At 39.3% G+C, this 21342-nt stretch overlaps 3 protein-coding genes across 4 annotated transcripts in view; 1 reads left to right on the top strand and 2 right to left on the bottom strand.

Moving 5' to 3' along the window:
• tom1l2b (target of myb1 like 2 membrane trafficking protein b) overlaps positions 1–5806 on the bottom strand; it is a 32296-nt gene extending 26490 nt beyond the window's left edge. For both annotated transcript variants that reach the window (XM_079372414.1, XM_079372415.1), the window contains exons 1-7: positions 5595–5806; positions 5102–5186; positions 4324–4402; positions 3952–4101; positions 1765–1899; positions 1503–1649; positions 356–472 (exon numbers count right to left, since the gene is read on the bottom strand). In XM_079372414.1, the coding sequence (XP_079228540.1) occupies positions 356–472; positions 1503–1649; positions 1765–1899; positions 3952–4101; positions 4324–4402; positions 5102–5186; positions 5595–5646 (765 nt within the window). In that variant the 5' untranslated portion in view covers positions 5647–5806. The remainder of the gene's footprint in view (positions 1–355; positions 473–1502; positions 1650–1764; positions 1900–3951; positions 4102–4323; positions 4403–5101; positions 5187–5594) is intronic.
• A 647-nt stretch (positions 5807–6453) lies between these two features.
• Positions 6454–14076, bottom strand: atpaf2 (ATP synthase mitochondrial F1 complex assembly factor 2). Its single transcript, XM_079372416.1, has 8 exons — positions 13703–14076; positions 13579–13623; positions 13270–13418; positions 13052–13149; positions 12643–12723; positions 11850–11962; positions 11530–11645; positions 6454–6781 (listed from the first exon to the last, which is right to left on the bottom strand). Exons 1-8 carry the CDS (start codon positions 13818–13820, stop codon positions 6644–6646), a joined length of 858 nt encoding a protein of 285 aa, XP_079228542.1. The 5' UTR covers positions 13821–14076; the 3' UTR covers positions 6454–6643.
• Positions 14077–14267: 191 nt separating this feature from the next.
• On the top strand, positions 14268–19142 carry LOC306842272 (glucose-induced degradation protein 4 homolog). Its single transcript, XM_079372417.1, has 6 exons — positions 14268–14661; positions 15090–15149; positions 15558–15665; positions 15764–15865; positions 15956–16086; positions 17596–19142. The coding sequence occupies exons 1-6, from the start codon at positions 14470–14472 to the stop codon at positions 17657–17659; spliced, it is 657 nt and encodes a 218-aa protein (XP_079228543.1). The 5' UTR covers positions 14268–14469; the 3' UTR covers positions 17660–19142.
• The last annotated feature ends 2200 nt before the right edge of the window (positions 19143–21342 follow it).

Raw genomic sequence — 21342 nt, 5'->3', positions numbered from 1 at the left:
AAAAAATGTAGTTTGATCTGAAAAAACAAGGGGACAGAGAGAAATTCTGGGTTCATTGAAGTAAACCTGCTCCCGACCAGGTTAGATTCACAGACTCAGTTACCATAGTAACTGACTTAGTGCTAAAGTTACTTCTCCCTCTGGATAGTACTTGAGTTACCCCTCTTTCTCAGGTCTGAGTGACCTCTCCAGCTGTAACAAAAAACCAAGAGTTTCCCTCATTTCACAGTGAAGAGACTGTTTGCACAAAACCTGATTTCAGAAACGGGCCCCTGGACTAACGATACTACAACAGTGATTTCAGCACATACAAATAAAGGCCACACACGCTCACGCACACACACACGCTTCTTGCCTGTAGTAGTTCATAGTCTGAAGCATCTTCCTGCCCTGGCACCATCTCGGTCAACATCTCTGACATCACCTTTGTGTTTCCACGAACAATGTCCAACTCACTGCGCAGCCGGCAAATCTGGATGTCAGAGTGAACAAAAAAATGCAAAACCTTGATTTCTTTCGTAAAAGGTTACTTAATTCTAACAGTGTTACAGGAAGAATATAAACCACAAGAAAAGGAAAAGAGCTCAAGTGAGGAGTTCTTAACTGGTTATGAAACTGCTTTAAATAAATACTGACGCCTCTATAGGACCTGAAAAAACAAACAAGATCATCTCCAAGATCGCTCATATATAGAAAGTTTAAATACTTAATACTAACCACTATCACGGGGTAGAAGTCACATGAAGTGAGTCACAGTATGCTGCCCATACAGGCTTCATTTACATTTTCCTTCCCTGAGTGGCATACTTGATTGTTATATAAAAGCAGAAAAATATTCTTTATTGAAAAAGACAAATTATGGAGGATAGAGGGTCTAGTGATTATGTTGTGTGTCCAATGTCCCATAGTCATGAGCATGGGAAGCCAAAATCATTATACAAATTTAAACTCGATCAATTGCCCAGCTCCACGTAGTTTGGCAGAGAGAAAAGGTGGAGTGCAGATCAATGTTAACCAAAGCTGGCGCTCGTGAGCTTCAATAAAAAAAATAAAAAAAATAAATCAAATACTCAGTTTCTGCCAAAGCTGCAGGAAAATCAACCAAACTAGAGCATCCTATCAACCATAATTCAATTCTATTAAAGAAAAACTCTCCAATTCTAGATAACGACTCTTGTTTAATAATGCCCAGCTGGTAATACATGAAGAAACATTTTGCAAATTACAACTGGAGTGGATACGAAGGTGCTTTAAATTATCCATTAGTGCTTTCAAGTGATCATCTGATAAAAAAGGCATTGGTAGCTATTTACTTGAGACATTTAAACGATGCAGTAGAACATATGTTCACTTGTTTTGGTTGTGACCTGTGTGAAGCCAAAAGAAAAATATATATATATATATAGGGGTCTGTCCTAAGCGATGGCAGGCTGCTGCAGCATGCTTACATATCTGAAACAAGTTTGTTTGTGTTTGGATTTAGGGTGCTGGTACTATTGTACCTGTTCGGACGTAGGATTGATGGCTCCAGATGCAAGGATGTTGGGGACCTGAGGGGTTGTGTAGGCTGGTGGGACAACTTGTGGTGTAGGCTGTGTAGTGGTGTTGTACTTATGAAGGGTGGTGTCACCTTCAGGAGCAGTTGCTACCTAGATACATCAAAGAAATAGGTTAAAAAAAAAAAAAAAAGGAATTAAGAGAAATTGTCTCGGAAGATAATTATAATAAGTCCACATTTAAGCTGCTTAGTGAGTTGCCTCCTACCCCTTGAGGTGTGTGAATAGGTGACAGGGTCTCCAGGTCTGACATTGGGAACTCGATGCCTTTCCTTTTCAGCTCCTCGTAGATTTGGACAACGCCTGTGAGGTCCGGACTGCTCCTGAATGCATCAGCCCAGGCCTGGCGAAGGAAGAGGAAAAACACGACAAACAAAGCCAGAGATGTCAGACTACTAAAAGAGGCCTGTTCTCTGATCATTTCAGTTTGTCTGGCTTGAAAACATTTGCTTCTCTCTATTATGACTAGACACGATAGAGCTAAATTGTGACACTAAAAGTGCCTAAACACGACACCCTTTAAAGAAAAATAACAAGACTTTAAAGGAGGGCTTATTCCAAAAATGTTATACTGAGTCACTTCATGCGCAACTTAATATAAGCTTATGTTTAAGTTCCCTACTTTTGTTTCCTACTTCGGTTGAAAAACAACACAAAAACAATAAAAGTCAATTCAAACTGACAAGAGTTTGGCTAGCACTATTTACTGTATAAACAAGCTCTTTTCAAACAACTGCCCACATCAGAACCTAAGGGAGGTTGTAAGAAAGCAGCATAACACAAGCATAGCCTGTTGGCCAACACTGTATTCAGACATTGTGCAAAAAGATATTCAACAATACTTCAGAGTGCTCGTCAATTCATTTTCCCAGTTTTTCCCTCCTCTTCTAAAATAAAACTGCCTTTCCAATGTTGAGACAAAGGGTGGATCTCAAGTGTCTTATTTGCAACGAGTGTCCTCCGAGTTGTCCCCTCCACTTGCGTCTTAGTCCTGCCCACCAGAGATGCACGGAGGAAACGAAGCCGAGGAGAGAAATCAGCTTTAAGACACATGAGACGTCGTTTCCTCGACAGCGTCACATGACGCGACATCGGCTGATCACGTTCAGCTGTCAATCAGCCGAACAGCTGTTTATGTCCACACAAACACGCACTGTATTATTTCTCATCAAACACGCACTGTATTATTTCTCATCAAACACACACTGTATTATTTCTCATCAAATACACACAGTTAGTGTTTAGTCTCTTTAGCTGATAAAAAAAAACACCTGAAGAACAACCTGCAGTCTACTCATAACCAAAAGGACAGTTTCTACTGACCAAAAGATTTCATTTTGAATTGTCTATAAATTATTTATTATTATTAAACAGTTTTGACTTAACCTAGCCTGTATTTAGACAACGCACTCTGTATTTTATAAACACATATTTATGTGTCAGGATACTGAAAATGATTGATTAGAATCTAAATGATGAAACTTTGTGAAGATAAATAAGTGAGAATATAAAACGGACTCTCTCTTCATCAAACTGTCATCAGACATTCAAACAGTCTGAGGGATGATGAACAGAACATGAAGGATGTATTGATTTGATATAAGTTATAGAGCTTCATATTTGGTTGTTAATCTTCATGTCAGACTCTTTTTAATCCCAGCTCATCACAGATCGACTCTTTACAAACTCACTGATGTTCATCATCTGTTTAAATGTCCGACGCTCCGTTTAGCGTCTTTTTAATGTCCGTCTTTTCTCCAGTATTAAACTCTGCTCATGTTGAGAAGTTTTACTGAAGTCTGATCCTGTGCAGCGTCCAATCAATGAGTGATATACGAGAAGGGGGCGTGTCTGTCAGTGAAAAGACTTCCGTGAAGTCAGCTCTCGTGTCTCCTCGGTCATCGCTCCTCGGATCAGCCTCCTCTCTCCTCGATCCTCTCTCCTCCGTTCGCTATAAGAGCTTTGGGACGATCCTCAACATGGCAGCTTTGGAACTACTTCCGGTTCAGCCGAGGACCGAGGAGACTGCAAATAAGACACTTGAGATCCACCCAAACAATGAACAATTTCAGGGTTGTTGTATCCCCCCTCCCCTACTCCTGGGTCCATGCTGATAGTTGTGGTCACATGACTCTGGAGGAAATAAGAGCCACCCACATGAGCCCAGCAGGGTTACCTGAGCTGTGACAGGTAATGAGAGCTGCTCCCGGAGGCACTGTACTTTACCTGAGGCTCTGCCTGGGATTGACAGGATGCCTTCTGCCAACAACAACCCATACTGTAATAAATAGCTAAACCCAACGCACATGCTCACAAAACTCAGTTAAAGACACTAGTTTTATCTCTCATGCACAGCATTAAGACATTAGGTTATTTTATTTCACTTTTATCTTACCTGTATCAGGGCAAGAACTTTATCTTGAACAATTGTAGGCGGGTTGTTTTTAGGTGAGATGATTTTTACAAGAACGCCATCCACAAAGTCCCTGCTAGTGACCAAAGCATGAAAACGATGGCCGCAGTTCTTTACACACGTCTCCAGAACCTGATGGGTGCAGAAAATAAACTTTGAAAACTGTATTTTGGATGCAAATTCTGTGTGAATGTAAATAATATAGGCCCTTCGCTATTTGCTCAACATACAAACAGGCTGACAAACATACAAACAGGCTGAGGGAGTTACCATCTTCTAACAGGTACATCACAGGGCTAGACTAAATTATTCTTGCTGTATATACTGACCTTCGTCTGTCCACACTGAACTCACCGTTAAAGCCAACATCACTTCTTTATAGTTCCTGTTTCCATTCAGCCTCTTCTTCACTGCTCTAATTGCATCCTTTGGCCTGCACACGGACAAATAAACACAGATGCAGAAGAACACAAATGGATAGTTCAGTGCCTGCATCTTTTAAAGAGGCTGGTAAGTCAATTCAAGGAAAAAAACAATGATCAAGAGAGACCTTAAGGCTGAGGGAAGGCAATGATCAAGTCAAGTGCAAAGATTGGGAGGCATCATACAAGGTGCACTGCAGGTGAATGTCAATGATTCTTTGACATTTTGCAATATGTGATTGTTTTAACATTAGGTAGCAATAATTCACTTCTTAAGTGAATTACCTGCTACACAGTAGTGGGTGTACCCCTGCTTGTAGAAGAAAAAAGCAGAGTCAGACACATATATATATATATATATATATATATATATATATAGGCTACTGTTATAAAGCACAGTCCACAAGTCTACCTAAGCCAGTTTACAACCCACTAATCAAACCGACCTGGACTTCACACACCAGCCTAAACATACAGTACAAGGTTATTGGAGGGATGAGATAAGAAACAAAGTCCTGCATAAATCCACTTTACAGAGCCAGGAAAGAGGTCTGACACAGTCTGACACAGATAAATAAAACAGGAAACAGAATGGTTTTGATTGTGTATCTCAACACAGAAATGCATTCTGTAAAAAGCACAAGGACAACAGGTCCATACATCAAGATCAATTAGGAGGTTTATTGATTTTTTTTTTTCTGGTTACTCACCCATCCTCTGTTTCATTGATGATGTCACATATTTCCATGTTCAAGGTCCAGTCTTCACTTTGCAGGGAGCCATCCGTTGCTCTCTCTGGATAACATATATAGTTAGTAAGGGGAGATTACGCATGAACGTGCCTCTGTAAATAACAGCAGCTAATTAAATGACGATGAATGGTGGCTTGCATAGTGTTAGCTCACAAAGCTTTAAGTCATTTAAGGTATATCCAATCTAATTCATTAATGAGCTGAGCGCTGACCTATGAATTTTCACTGACAAAAACACTTTTGTTTTCTGATGTTTGTCACAACGGTAGCAGATATAACCACTGCTACTAGTTAGCTCGGCGGCTAACGGTTTATTTCCAGGTGTAACGCCAGGGAACTGGTTCAGGGACATTAGAATGCTAAAGCAGGCAAGCTCATTAATGGCTATCGCAAAAACTATATACACATCCGTCTTCACACACTTTCGCATCGAAAACATACGGTTACTTACCAATACAATGGCCCACTGGGGTACTGAAAGGATTTCCCAAAAGGAACTCCATCTTGCTCGACAACAAACAAGTCAGTCCATGGGACGATGATGACACATGAGGAAACGTTCACAAGTCCCGCCCACAGAGCAACGTAAGTGGCCTGGAAATCCTGACGTTAAGTCTGATTGGACAACTATGACACTCATGAGAGTCGTGTGGTTGTAAATAAGACGTCAAAGGTTGCATCAATAAAAGTTCAAATGGCTTTTTATGACTGGCACGACTGGCACCCAAAGCGATATGAAATGATGCAGACAACTGATATGCACACCTCATTTTTCACGAGAGAAATCATTATATTGTTGGTATTGAATTACTTTCAACATTTGCTGACATTTCTATAGTTTGAAAAGACAGGTGATACAGATAATTAAATGATTTAAATAACTTTGAATCATTTCAACTGCTAAAACACATATTTGTAACAAAAAAATGTCAACCAAATGAGAATTTAAGTCACCTTTTTTAAACTCAACATTTTAAAGAAACATAACTCAATGTTTATCAGACAAATTAATATTTTTTATCTCACCCTCATTTCTCTAAATGACTGTAAAGCGGCATGTATAGCAGGTTCATGTTTCTGCATGCAGTTTACTGTTACCAAACCCTAGACAGCACAGTTAGTACAGATAGTGCAATGTTAGAGGATAGTGTTAGCATTTCAGAGTTTAAATATAGCACACAGAGACTGACAACATGAGTTACATTCTCTTAAAACAATGTGCAGAGTCAAAAATATTACGGCTAACTGGAAAATCGGTGAAGGGCATGATAGTTGGCAGCTGCCACATATAAACAGGACAAAAACAAAACCAGTGTGCTAATGTGTTTTTATGTAGTGAGGTATACTCCACTGGTATAACAGATAACAGAAAAAGCAGCTGTCACTGCTAGCACAATGTGTTACGTTTGTCAGAGGGGATGTAGAAACAGATGAACTGGAGGGTTTGGGCAGATTTCCTTGGTGCTCTCAAAAAGATTAACTTTTCACAGTTTGTTTTTCTCAGTCCTGCATAAGTTTGCGTTTAACAGTTGTACTCTCAGATGTGAGATGAACAAAAAGAGTTCCAGCAGCAGTTCGCGCCCTCAGCTCATACATGTCATAGTCGTGGGCCCACTCCACGTTTCCCCAGTGCTGAATCTGTGCAGGAAGAAAGAAAAACCTGTTAAGATGTCTACAGGAAGATAAGCAAGTTAACTCTTGTGCTTCTCGGTTTTTACAACTTCATGGCACCCTATAAAACAGAAAGAGAAAAATTCTCACTTTGCAAAAATGTTATAATTCCTAGTGAACCAAACCAGGACTTAAGCCCTTTTTCCACCAAGCAGTTCAGTTCGGTTCTTCTTGGTACGAAACGCATTTTATGACATTTCCATTGACTAAAGCTGGCAAAGGTCCCCATATTACCGAGCCGTACCGTCCTGCTTTTTGGTACCCTTCTGTTGGGGTGCCAAGTATTTCGATCCGACCCTAAAATGTGGTTGATTATTTGAAATAATCAACACTTCCAGTGTGACAGCGGACAAACACAACCCTGCCATGTTTAAAGAGCATATTGCAGGTTAAAGACAAAACTTAACTAATCATAGGAAAATACGTTAACAATACTGTTTTTAAAGAAATTCTGAAATTAATAACCCACAGGGTCTCCTGGAGACGTTTTAGTACGTTTTCGCACGTCTTTGCTTTTTACTTCCGCATTCGGCTGTGACGTAACATAAGGGAGTCCCGCTGAATCCCCGTCTGTTTAACATAGAAAATCATGGATCCGAGTGTCACTCCCGTCAATAAAGAGGAAGAAGACATGTATTCCTTTACATATAATGGTCCACTGGCTTATTATTCTGAACCTGTTAAATGTGATAGAGAGCAGAAACAGGCAGGATTAAAGGAATAACGGCCTCAGGAGAGAAGTGAAGCTGTGGTGTGAGGAGAGACCCGGAGCAGGCGTCCTGCTGAGTGACAGGTGTCAGCTCGCCATATATGGGCGAGTGCTGTGTTCACATCAGCATATGTAAAGTTTGTAATCACATTCAATCAATTAAAAAACTATTTGTAGAAGGTGCAAGTGACGATCATTCACCTTTACATTGTATGGGAGCTGCTTGTAAAAACGGCAAATCTGTACAACGTATTACGGTGCCGCGCTGTGCGCGCGCGAGAGAGAGAGCGAGAGAGAGAGAGAGAGAGAGAGACAGACAGACAGACATAGAACCCGATTACACGGCCTGTGCAAATGCAGCACCATGTCTTAATTGTTTATTCCTCATGCAGCCCAGTGCTCACGTTGTTATAGAAAATACAGTGTATGGTGCAGGATCACGGCGCACGTAATCCACACAAACATGCACAACAGCGCACACACTCCACAGTTTAATGCGTGCACATATATTAGGCTACTACAAAAAGTTTAAAGTTTTAATTGGATAGAGGACCGACGTAAAGCTTGTGTTTCTGTTTGTTTCCAAACCGCGCGTTCCGTCTTTTCCCACTGCGCACACACAAACACACACACACACACACACACACACACACACACACACACACACACACACACACACACACACACACACACACACACACACACACACACACACACACACACACACACACACACACACACACACACACACACACACACACACACACACACACACACACACTCCACAGTTTAATGCGTGCACATATATTAGGCTACTACAAAAAGTTTAAAGTTTTAATGGGATAAAGGACCGACAGAAGTAAAGGTTGTGTTTCGTTTCGTTTCCAAACTGCGCGTTCCGTCTTTCCCCACTGCGCACACACACAAACACACACACACACACACACACACACACACGCGCACACACACACGCGCTCTCTTGTAACAGAGTTGGATTTATAATAAATCGTATGACTACATATATTAAAACAGACTGTCCGGTGTCTATTACGCTCACACTAGAGAATATACAGAGGATTCCAGCAGATCAAATCATTAAACGCTTTCTGTCTGCGTATATAATATTTTATGTTAAACAGCCAGAGATTTAAATCATTAATAAGGAAACGTTTTTGTGTCTGATACCGAAATATTCAACGTGTCTGTTCGATCGTTTCTGAGGTTGTGAGAATAATTCACCAAAACACACTATGAATAATCAAGCCACTTACACTGTGCACCTGAATGTGCGCCGCTCAAGTTACAAACTATTGCAGGGAGGCATCCTGTCTGTTCTCACTCACTACCACGTATCATTACTCCTCTTTAATCATGTTTTAGCCTGTTTTTTTGTGCTTTAATTCTTTTGTGCTGCCTTCTAAATGTTTGTTTGTAAAGTGTTTGATGCTCTCGGTGCAAGACAAGTTCCCCCAGGGGCAATAAAGGCTTCATTCATTCATTCATACACGGACGCATAAAGCCGATCAAAGCAGAGTCAGAGAACGGGACTCCCTCATGTTACGTCATATGACGCGTTGTTGAAAAAAAAGCACGTTCTAAACGGCTATGCTAAAACAGCCACTTTCTCCTCTAAATTAGAGCACTTATGTGTTGTAGAACATATTAAAAAAATAACCTACTTATTTTACAGCCATTAACAGACTATATAAAATATTAATTAAAAAAAAATTTTAACCTGCAATATGCTCTTTAAATACACAGTCAATTTCTTTTCTTTTTCACAGCCTTCTCTGAAACAAAGCTTGAATGCATTTTGTGACAAAAAGCCACATGCTAATGACAAAGCAGATGGATTGCTGGATGTCTTCCATTGTTGGTATTTGTTTACTGTATTGCATTTTTCTTCTTTGTGGGGTTTATTAGCGGGGTACACTGTGTCACGCTGCTATTATGCCACTTTATTACATAACATATGTGGCTATCGGCATCAGGATTACACGCCACCTACCAAATAGTATATGGTTGGCTGTGGAAACGCAAACAGGATCAGGCTTTACTGAGCTAAATCATACAAGACTGTACTGATCCATACTGGACCGCTTGGTTGAAACGGGGCTCAAACTCTTCTTGTAATTGTACAAGAAAAATGTAAGTTTCATGAGAAATAACATGACAATAGAAGAGGGTGCTACTCTCCCAGAGTAATTGAGGTACTAAATGATGATGATGGTGCTAAACTGTCACTGTGAATGTACATATATTATTTAATTTAAATGATCTACGCACACTATAATGTAAATACTGTAAAAGATAACTACCTCATGTTTACTTCATCATCCTTTTGCACAACTCACCACTGCACTATTATCATATTTAGTCTTGTGCATATTTGTCTTATATTACTTGTCTACATGTTAATTGTGAATGTTTAATGTCTACATTTGAGAGCACTGTATCGAAGTTAAACTCCATGAGTGTTAAACATACCTGGCCGATAAAACTGATTCTGAAATTAGGTAGAACATTTTAACTTTTTTCTTCCCGTAATAAACCAATTGTATACTTCACCGAAAAAAACAGAAAAAGGAAAGTACTACCAAGATTTCTTGAAGGTTGTTTATAGGTACTTCCTATGATTGTCAAAAAATAGGTGCCAGAAATCAGAGGTAGGACCGTTACATTAATTATGTCTACAACAAAAATATCCCTTTAATTTACCCCTTTATGAATACTAAACAAGCTAAATATCACAAACAAACGAAATATAAATATTCAGCCACAAACATTTAGTTCATATGATCTTTTAGTTTGTTTTTAATCTAAAACAAACATCTTTGATTCAGCCTGACATGCATTACAGGAGAGGATGAGAGGAGAGGAGGAGCCGTATATATTCACATTACTAAAACCTGTCTGACAGAAGACGAGTTATATTTTATATTCTTAAACAATATGATACATTTACTTTGAATAAAGAAACGTGAATATCTTCTTCTTTCTCTGAGTAAGCCAGAGAGAGGGGACTTAGAAAGTCAAACTGTCAGGTGTAGCTGCACAAGTGGCGACATACTGCTTCGCACTTAATAATATTCAGCACTCATGCAAACTTACGTACTTACACGCGTGTGCATGCGTAACTATTTTTTCTCTGCGTTTACATGTCACGCAGACGCTGCTACATAGTGAAGCTCATCTGACCACAGTAGCTTCAGTCTTGCCACACCGTGTGACTAATATATTTATTTTTGTTTAGTGTCATGCAGGTGTTGCATAGGTGTGCATATGCTTTAAAGTGTGGCGTAGCTGTGGCGTCTGCAAACGTGTTAACGCATTAACTTGTTAAGACATCATGCACACATGCAACGCGACTTGTGCATTGTGCCCGTGTGACCATTCTAAGTCTATGGAAAATGTAGGTGTAGTGTCAGATCGCAGACGTCTTTGCAGGCACAGGGTACACGTTGGTATGACTGGAATGCATGAATTTAGAATAGATAGCGCTAAAACATGCAGGCAACAGAGGAGCAGCAGCGAGAAGCTGCAGGTTCACCAAACTAGCGTAAAAGTCATCATATTCATAAAAAACACTTGATATGAAAAGCATAGGTTTTTTTTTTAAATAAATCACACCCATGTTGCAACAAATCCCAAAATATTCTAAGCACCATTGATTATATTTTCAGTGTAAAACTCTGTGATTCTGTCGGTGTTTTATGCATCGCAGAAATCAAAGGGACCTAAAATAATAACTCATTAAAAGCTCAAGTATTGTCGAGTCATTAGGCTCAAGTCCAAGTGAAGTCACGAGTCATTGGTGTCAAAGTCCAAGTCAAGTTGCAAGTCTTTCACGATTTTGTCAAGTTGAGTCCAAAGTCATCAAATTCATGACTTGAGTCTGACTCGAGTCCAAGTCATGTGACTCGAGTCCACACCTCTGCCAGAAATATTAAAAATATGCTCAATTATTATAGAAAAGCTGTTGGAAAAAACATTGCTAGTCTCCTACCTGGTACTCCTCCTCCAGCCTGGAGAGCAGCACAGCCTGTTCCACACTCAGATGTCTGTCAATAATCCCCATCGACAGCACAACAGACTTCAACTGAGTGATAACATACTCAAGCCCTGCAGAGGAAATACCACATTACTGGTAAGCGCTGCCCAATGCTTACAGCATATTGCAAAAATGTATTCCAGATCAATATTTAAATATGACAAGATTTAGCACTATCGGTGCATGTTTATTATTTCTAAATTGATTTTCACATCAAAAGAATAAGTGCACAATGTTTTAAGTGCTGATGTCGGATCAGCTCAGAGATAACCAACCTGTAAGGGACCAGAAGTTGTATGACTTCAGGTGCTGTCGGAATGTGTCTTTGGTTGCCTCTGGGATTTCAGGGCCCAAAATACTGGATGATGAGCCAATGGTGACATTATATCTGCAATTAAATTGTGGAAAAAAAGGTTAAAATGGAAAGACTAATGAATGAATGAATAAATAAATAAAGGCTCTTAGGGTGCAATCACACTGGCAATCTGTACTGTATACGCTTCATCCCAAAAGTCCAATTCATTTGACCAGTGTGAGCCTCAGCACGGTAAACTTCCTTGGCGCTTGCCCCCTTCAGGTGTGCTTTGGCACGGTACAGTTCATGCCCTAGCACAAGCACGCAGGTACACAGCGTTGACAGCCTTCATTATGGAGAAAGTATCTGACTAAAAATAAGCCACTAAGTCATGTTCTCTGTGTTATTCTCTGATGTGCAGCCGTGGACATGACTTGACGTCCATTTTATTTAATTTGGGTTGTATCTGATTAAAATGAGTCAATATATGCCTCAAAGTCAGTAAAGTCGCTTTCATGCTCTATGTGTTGTTCTCCGATTTTTTCGCGTCTGCCTGTTTGTTTGACACGATGTACAACGTTAAGAGGTAACCATGCTTAGGCCCGGTTACTCCTGGAGCAATGTAATCGAAGGCCAGGCAGCCAGCAGGGGAGTGTGGACCCAATTGTGTTTGAGTATGGCACAGTATGGACTTCACATGTATGGTATGTATGATCACGCCCTAAAAGGCATTTTCAGGGCTTTAATGTCTGTCTGGACTTTTTAGCCGTTACCTGTTTTCAATCCAGTGAAGCACAGGGTCCCACTCATTCTTCTGTAGCTCAACCAAACCACTGGGCTCATCTACTCTGTAACTACACAAATCATGAACATGTAAAACCACATCTACAAATTACTCACAAGTTTAAAAAAAACCCAAACAAACAGTCAACCAGGTTGTATAAATGCAGCCAATATAAAGTAAGTGAATAATAATCAAAATCAAAAATGAAATTAATGTTGTGTCCCTTTTACAGGGGCAGTGCAAGAAATTAAACTCAGGTTTTATACAATATAAGCAATAAAATGTATAAGGTATGCGCAAATAAATTGTTACAATGAATAAACAGTATACGCAAATAAATTGTTACAATGAATAAACAGTATACGCAAATAAATTGTTACAATGAATAAACAGTTTACCAGACAGTATCAGTTTCTAGGAACTTCAGGGCAGCACTGATCAGTTGGTTCTTGTCACGTTGGGTGGGATTGTCTATAGCGGTGTTGCACAGTGTTGACTGCAGGAAAAGTGATTTATGTCAGCTATTTCTTTTGGTTTATTCTTTGAACTTTACAGAAATAGGGTTAATATAGAAAAAAAAAAGATTCACACTCCAATTTGTATTCAAAAGCCGTACCAAATGCATGGTGTAGAACTTCAGTGTGTCCCTTTGAGCATCCCACTCAGTAGCTACTGCGATGGCCAAGGCTTCATTTGGCACTGTGAACAGTTTCCCTCCCGGAGTTTTTAGTTTTCTTCGGTCGAGGTTTATCTCATATAAACCACCTGCAATACATTGTAAGATATTGTTCAATTATTCCAGTAGCTATACAATAACAAAGTCAAGTAAGCTCTTGTTACTAAGTGAAAACCAGGAGAGTACTTTCTTACTATTAATTGCATCACTTCAAGCACAGGACTGTCACGCTAACTTGTGACATCTTACCTTCACCTTGGGATATACTGACATCTTGATAGAACCTTTTTCTCTCTGGAAACAACAGAAACCATCGCATGAGTCGACATTCGCTTAAAAAGGATCATTAGCAACTGATCCATACATATCTTACCTGCCGTGGCTGTGGAATATTTTAGAGCAAAATTTACGTGCTGACTTCTTAGGCACATTTTACTGAGCGACAGGCAACTACCAGCCTGAGTCTGAAGTCTAGCAAGGCTCCTAAACATAGCGGCAATGAGGTGAAAATGTGATGTTTGTAAGAAAGCTGAAAAGCTAGTTTCTGCTAGGCAAAGTGTGACCACTGTGCCTTAGTTAAATGACAGAAGCATTATTTACGAGTTAAGGTAACTGTATAAACTCTCCGTTCTGATGTACCTGCGTAATTATTAACTTAGCTTTTGCTCTATTTACTACCATACAGTCCTCCTTAGCTCCACATAGCATTTTCTGAGTTCAAAAGCACGCGTGTGACCTTCTACGTCTGACAGACAACCTAGCTAATTTTCTTAACAAAGGGGAAATGTAGTTTTTATGAATGGCTTTTCGCACTGTTAAACAACAGAAAAAAACTACACCCAAACATTCCTGCAAATCCTTCCGCAGGTTGGACCAATGAACGTTGAAGATGTTAGCGTGGTGAATTCAGCTGGCCAATGAGAACGACGGGTTCTGCTGGCTACAGTGCCGCGTCGAAGTCCACTTACTTTTCTGGGAGCTTGCTGCCCTCCCCGGTAAACTAAACTGTGGAAGAATCGGGGGGGATTTGAATGTTGGTGGACACCTTCGGTGCTGCTCAACCTCTCCTTAAACGCCGACAGAGTCCGCCGTCAAGACGGCAATCTCCCGTGGACGGTGCTTTCCAGCGTAGCGGGAGCCATGCCTGTCCCCGCTGGGTACCTCAGCGACTCCCCCGCCGCGGCCTTTTCATCCTCGGCCTCGCTTATCCCGCCGCCTCCCATAAACACCCAACAGCCGGGTGTTGTCACGTCGCTTCTGTACAGCGGCTCTAAGTTCAGGGGCCACCAGAAGAGCAAAGGGAACTCATACGACGTGGAGGTTGTTTTGCAGGTGGGTCTGTAACACTAAAATGTAATTCTTAAGGCCAGCTGTCAGGGGCATTTGGTGAGCTGTCAAACAGGCGGTGCGATGATTGACAGCTGCAAAATCAATGAGCGCTGGCCTGTGGTTTAGTGCCTCGCCTTGCTTCAAGCTGTGGATATAACGGTGTATTCGACTGTTTAATAATAACCAATTTCCAAAATGAAGCCACGTTGTATTTATTGTTTGCAAACATGCTTATGATAAGAGCTTTAACTATTTGTAAGGCTTCTGCAAACCAGCACATTTATCGCAGTTTTGAATATTACTTGTTATTTAAGATTGGATTGCTCTTGCAGCGTTATATACATTTACGGTCACTACACTTTTAAAACAAGCTAGTATATGATTGTAGCAAATTACAACTTTCTCTTGTCTATTCAATGTTTTCTATATAGCATGTCACCATGGAAGACTCCTACCTGTGTGGCTACCTGAAGATAAAAGGACTGACTGAGGTGGGGGAAAAGATTTCTTTGTTAGACCACTAACAAACATAATGGAATATAGGCCATGCTTCTTATAATTGTATTTGTCTGTATGAAGATTCTTAAATTATCTAACTCCAGACTTTACGAATGTTGAAGATTTCATGGAATTTAGGTGCACTTTCTGTCTGCATTCATTCCAGAAACTATGTCAACTTTGATGGTGCAGTTGATAAGATATGCTGTGAAACACATTAGAGTAGCTGTCAAAGTGAAACCAAAATGTTCTTGTAAGTCACTTAAACCTTCTAGATTGTTGGGAATGTAAACTCTGACCAGACAGGCCTTAGCTTTACATATGACATTGTTATAAACATGGACAAAATGCAAACGTGCACGAAAAATGTTACTGTTTCTCTACTGTGTTCACTATCATAGGAATATCCAACACTCACCACGTTTTTTGCTGGAGAGATAATCAGCAGAAAGCGGCCATTTCTTACCCGAAAGTGGGATGCTGATGAGGATGTTGATCGTAAACACTGGGTAGGTTGGTTGAATGCTTGTTTAGTCATGCTCTCACATAGAGGGCTCAACTGCAGGCTGCTTTACTTTGACATAATCATTTCCCTTTTAATGTCAAGGGCAAGTTTCAGGCCTTCTACCAGTATGCCAAGTCATTCAACTCAGATGATTTTGACTACGAGCATCTGAAGAACTCTGACTATATATTCATGAGGTGGAAGGTAAGGTGCTACCAAATTGAGCTTTCGCATTTATTTTGTCATGTATGAACTTCAGGTTATGCCCTGCCTCACACTCTCTGTCCCTTTCAGGAGCAGTTTCTGGTCCCTGACCACACAATCAAAGACATCAGTGGAGCTTCCTTTGCTGGATTCTACTACATCTGTTTCCAGAAATCCACAGCAACAATTGAGGGCTACTACTATCACAGAAGCTCTGAATGGTAACGTAGCCCCAAACTAAGTTACTAGAAGCTCAAGTTAAGTCAGTTTTAAGAACAAGCAGACTTGTGACTAAAAAGTTGAAAATCTAGGTCTAGGAGGAAAGCATCTATTGCATAGTAAATCTTTCGTTGAAGGTGTGTTTAATTCTTAATTTATTCATTCGAGATGCTCAGATGAGTTGATGTGTATTATTTTCTGCACTATTAATGACTAGACTGTGTACATCCTTGTTTGGAAGATTGAAAATTATAACCAGCAGTCCATAGTATAAGTGGTCCATAGTATAAATGTAATGATAACAAAGCACACCGCTTATTTAAAAACCCAACTGCTGATGGAACAAATGACCTCAGATATCTATTTGATTCGGCTCTCTTAACATACTGTAGGTGAACCTCCTCTTTGTCGGCAGATTTCTAAACTCTGCATAAATAAGGGCAGTGAGGGTCTTCCAGGATAGCCTTTGCCTTCTGAGTTACTTCTATTCGTACAACACCCAAGTTCATTCAAGTCAATGTCTCTGGTTATAAGCAAACGATGGCCTGCCTCTACTCCATCTCCATTGTTTACATCTTATATAACATATTTTGGCCTGCCAAATATCACTGATTTATTTTTTTCTCTGAATAAATACTTGAAAGTTGTAAGTTTTCCCTGTAGGATCAAATCAAAACTCTACTTTATGCTGTTTAGGGACATTAAGAAAGATGTATGTGCTTTTTGTCACGTTTAAAATGATGCACACTTTACTTTGAAAACAGGAGCCATATTTACTTTAACTATTGGTGTTATGCCTTTTTAGGTTCGCTTGTGTACCCACACATGAAGAGAAATCAGATTATGAGCATTTTTTTTTCTCCATCAAGCAGAATTAATAACTGACTTTCAGTTGTCAAAACCTTTTTTTTGTCTTTTAGCTTGTTTAGCTATTATTTTACAGGACAGTGGACAGGGTAGGAAACAAGGGAGAGAGAGAGCGGGAAATGAAATGTGGATAATGAGGCACAGGCTAGACTTGAACCCGGGCCACTCGCTTGGGGGACTCCAGACATGGGGTGTGAGCTAAATGCTGGGACATCTGCGTCCCAAGTTCCATTTTTAATTGTAAAAAACATTTCAATTTTCAAGTTGCTTTGAACGAAATTGTCTTCATGTTGATTCTTATCAGATTTAGACTTTTAAATATCTAAAAATATAGAAACGTGTTGGAAAACACATTGTAATACCTCAGTAATAGACCCAGCACAGCTATGCTGTAACTGTGTACGTGTTTGCAATGTGGGCAGATATAGAATCATTTTCAACAGAACGTGTAATGCCAAATACAATGGTTCTGATGTTGTAGATAGAAAGTGTTATTCCACAGTTTGAACAGCAGAGAGCGCTTCAACCCCATTGTTTATACTTTTGAACTTTACTATTTACATGTTCTGCATTTGTGACTAATTACATGCACTGCTAGTACATACACCTATTGTGAAAAAAACAACTTTGGTTATTCTTTGCAGGTACCAGTCTCTAAACCTCACCCACGTCCCTGAGCACAGTGCAGCCATCTATGAGTTCCGGTGACATCAGTCAGCATCGTGGATCTTTATTTGAAATGATTGACAGAGAATTTAAGTAAAGCTAAGGTCTGCAGATGCTACTGAGGAGGAAAAAGGAGAACAACTAGGGATGAGACTTTTTTTTGTTGCTTTTGAAGACATACAAACTCCGACATATTCCCAAGAAGTGGATGGGCAGCTGATTGACTTGTGGAAAGGACACAGGACTACTAATGAATGTATGTAAAGGATCAGCAGAGAAGAAAGAAATGAAGTTCAGCTCCTGTTCGTGGATGCTAGAAGTTAGAACCAGCAGCAGAGACTGGTATGGCTCTCTTTGTGTACCCCATTTCTTTATTTCTTTTAACATCTGGTTTGAAGAAAAAAAAAGCTGTGCTTGGCACAGCATTTTGACAAACCTTATGAGCAGAAGTTTTTTTCTCCAACTTTTCTGCGTGTATTATTCAGATATTGTGCAGTGAGCAAAATGAACACACAAGGTTGCTGTTTGACAAAGATTCCTGTGAGGAGTCTGCTCTCATGAAATGTTAAAGAAGGAGTCTGTGTGGAAGAAAAGAAAGCAACAAGTTTGACTGGGTGGAGCTTTAATCAGCCCATAAGCTAGAGCGACAGTATTTTTATAAAGCTTAGCTGGTTCTCCATTTCCCTGCCATGAGGATACTTTAACTAGAATGATTGAAAAAAAAAAAAGGGGGAGTTTTAAAGACTGTGACATGAGTGACAAAATGAGCTGTTCCCTTGTCTTCATAAAACATGCTCGGGAGATTATTACCACTTGTGATTGCTGTGGATGTTTTGCTGAGTTACATTTGCACAAAGATGGACGTTACTAGTTCTAGTACTTAAGCATCAAGATGGCAGGCCAAGTTAATTTTGAGTGTGTTTGGGGAGGGGGGTTAGGAGCCAAAACAATCACTTTAAAAAAGAGTATTTTTACCCTGCACTCTGTGCCACACAACAAGCTTTTTACTCCATTGTGTCATTTTAAATTAAACTCCCCAACACCCCTTTGTTTACGTCTCCTCGACTATGCAACACTTTCAACATAGCACTCTTCATTTGTACAACCTTCAGTTTTCAGAGACAACATTTTATTCTATCCTTATAGTATATGATAACAAAAAATCTATCTTGATGAAATGAAATATTTTTGTTAAATTGCCTATTAAAACACTCCCCCAATCGTGTTCCCTTACCTATGTGACGGTGCCACCTATCTCAATTCTGTCAGAATTCTATTCTAAGTAAAGAGAAGTATTTGTTTGTTTGAGCCTGGATTTGTTTGATGGTGTGACTGTAAAGAAAGAATTGTGGATTTTAAGAAAATCATATCAAAACACCAAACGCTTGTCTTTCTTGTGTTATGAAGAGAACACATAATGTTCCCATCTTGTGCTTTTCACATGAATTATGAATCTTTTTACTAAAAAAAAAGGAATAAAAATGTATTAATGTAAATTTGGCAACAAATTGTACATTACCCATAATCAATCAAGTCAATCAATCTTTATTTGTGTAGCGTCAATTCATAACAGGTGTTATCTCGAGACACTTTACATAAAGCAGGTAAAGGACCTTATTCTTTGTTAACATTAACAAAAGAGCAGAGGCCTATACTAAGAAGCGAGTTAAACATATCCAGGGTCTCTTTGGGTTATCTGGTTTAACAAACTCTGACATACGAGATCGTGATTATCAGTCCTACGATGCCGGTTATCAACCTGATCCGTCAACCCAGGGTTGCCACGAGCGCGTTCACGTAAAAGGGGCGGAGTTAGCATCATTTAACCTATCACAATCATCACCGCGTCTGCCGTCAGCAGATCGTCATATCTACAAACATATTTACAAAAACTATATTAACGATATAAATATGTTAAGACAAACAGGCTCCCAAGAGCCACAGCTGCAGTAACAAATGCAGGAAGGACAAAAAAAGGAAAATCGGCGAGTAAAAACGGCAGCTTATATTTGTCCCATCGTTAGTTCACCTTAGAACTGACTATAATAACTTGTTTGTTCTCCGAACTGAATGTGTTGCTCTGACTCTTTAAAGTGGAGAGTAGAAAAGTTTTTAGAAGTTATATGTAAACTGCAGCTCTGACCATCACAAACAGAGCGACTTTAAAACATTAAACTTTAATGAATATACAATTAAAAGCCACAAGAAAATATTCGAAATTGCTCCACGATCAAAAGATCTGATTGATCAGTGGGCGGAGATTTTCAAAGTTTGATCTCTTATCTCCAACATAACCTGCTCCGGAGCAGGTTAGGTGTTCAGTATAAGTGACCGTGGTGATATACCCAGGTAAAAAGTAATCGACCCTCATAGGACTGAAAACCCAGGGTTAACCCTGAAGTTACCCTGCTAAGCTCAAATCCTGCTTCGTAGTATAGGCCTCAGGTAACAAGACCATGCTCATTGTTATGTTTACAAAAAGCAGGTAAAGGACCTTACTTATTGCTAGCCCTTAACCCATTCTAACTGACACACATATCCATCTGTTTCAAAATGTTCAAAACTGTATCTTTCTCCTCAGGAATGTGGAGTTTCCACTAACAGTAAAAGTGATGCCTTGCAAAGTAGTAGCAGGTGGAGACATGTTAATGGTGTTTATAGCATATCAGCCAAGACATCAAACAACTTGTCAACTTTTTCAACTAGCTTCACATCAATGAAAATGACTTAACTTTATAAAGCTAGATCAGACAGTTAAAGAGCAGAATTAACTAAATGTCTTGTGAAAATGATTTTTATATATTCATATACAATATATGATGTTAGTCCTACACCATAAGGAGTTTTACACCCATACAAGCTGTCTTAATTTAAATTGGGTGCATCTCTATAACCTGTAAAACCAGACATGACCATGGGTGAGAAGACTGACCATTTAAATACAATTAATGTTAATATCGCTGTGGTGGATTCAGACAATAAAGAAAAGTTTGCCAAGAAAAGTTTGACAGTGAGTCTCTGGCCTTATAAGAGTAAGTCGCACTATATTTTTTTCTTTTGGGGGGAATTCTGGACATACACAAACAGGACAGGTTCTGCAAAATGATTGGACAAACTGCTTTCTCCACAGAAGAGGCCGACAAATAATAATAAATAAAAAAAAACAAAAACATCTTCGTTCCCCAAAGCTGCTTTAAAGAGAAATGTATATGATTAGAGCTTGAATTTGTATTGATGTCTTTGCATATGGACTAACATTATAGAGCATGTTTGTATCGTGCACATCACAATTTATTGAATCAGAATCAGTTTTATTGGCCAGGTATGTTTAACACATAAGGAATTTAACTTGCACTCAAATGTAGACATTAAATATTAACAACTAACTAAAAAATATAAACAAGTAATTAAATAATTACTTGTTTATATTTTTTTAAATATTTTTATTCAAATAATTAAAAACTAATATGCACAAAGACTAAATAAGATAATAGTGCAGTGGTGAGTAGTGCAAAAGAGTGATGAATTTAACATGAGGTAATTATCTTGACAGTATTTACATTAAAGAGTGTGCGTAGTTTGCTTCATTTATTACATTTTCCATCAACAATAATTGGTGTTCCATATTCTAAAATTTTCTTACTATGTAGCTACAGCTTCTGCTCACTTACATATCTGAGAAGAGTTAATTAAGGTGTCTCAATTGCAAGCTTTAAAAGGTTAAA

Source organism: Symphodus melops (assembly GCF_947650265.1).
Source record: "Symphodus melops genome assembly, chromosome: 21".
In the NCBI taxonomy this organism is placed as follows: domain Eukaryota; kingdom Metazoa; phylum Chordata; class Actinopteri; order Labriformes; family Labridae; genus Symphodus; species Symphodus melops.
Note: the sequence above shows the minus strand (reverse complement) of the source record. Positions and strands in the feature narration are given on the sequence as shown.

Excerpts from the sequence above, each read along its gene's own strand:
- atpaf2 (XM_079372416.1), bottom strand. The coding sequence starts at position 13,820 with ATGTTTAGGAGCCTTGCTAGACTTCAGACTCAGGCTGGTAGTTGCCTG. Across the intron at positions 13,624-13,702 it reads ATATTCCACAGCCACGGCAG|AGAGAAAAAGGTTCTATCAA; the intron begins GTAAGATATGTA and ends TGTTGTTTCCAG. Across the intron at positions 11,963-12,642 it reads CTTCACTGGATTGAAAACAG|ATATAATGTCACCATTGGCT; the intron begins GTAACGGCTAAA and ends ATTTAATTGCAG.
- LOC306842272 (XM_079372417.1), top strand. The coding sequence starts at position 14,470 with ATGCCTGTCCCCGCTGGGTACCTCAGCGACTCCCCCGCCGCGGCCTTT. Across the intron at positions 15,666-15,763 it reads ATGTTGATCGTAAACACTGG|GGCAAGTTTCAGGCCTTCTA; the intron begins GTAGGTTGGTTG and ends TTTAATGTCAAG. Across the intron at positions 15,866-15,955 it reads ATATATTCATGAGGTGGAAG|GAGCAGTTTCTGGTCCCTGA; the intron begins GTAAGGTGCTAC and ends TGTCCCTTTCAG.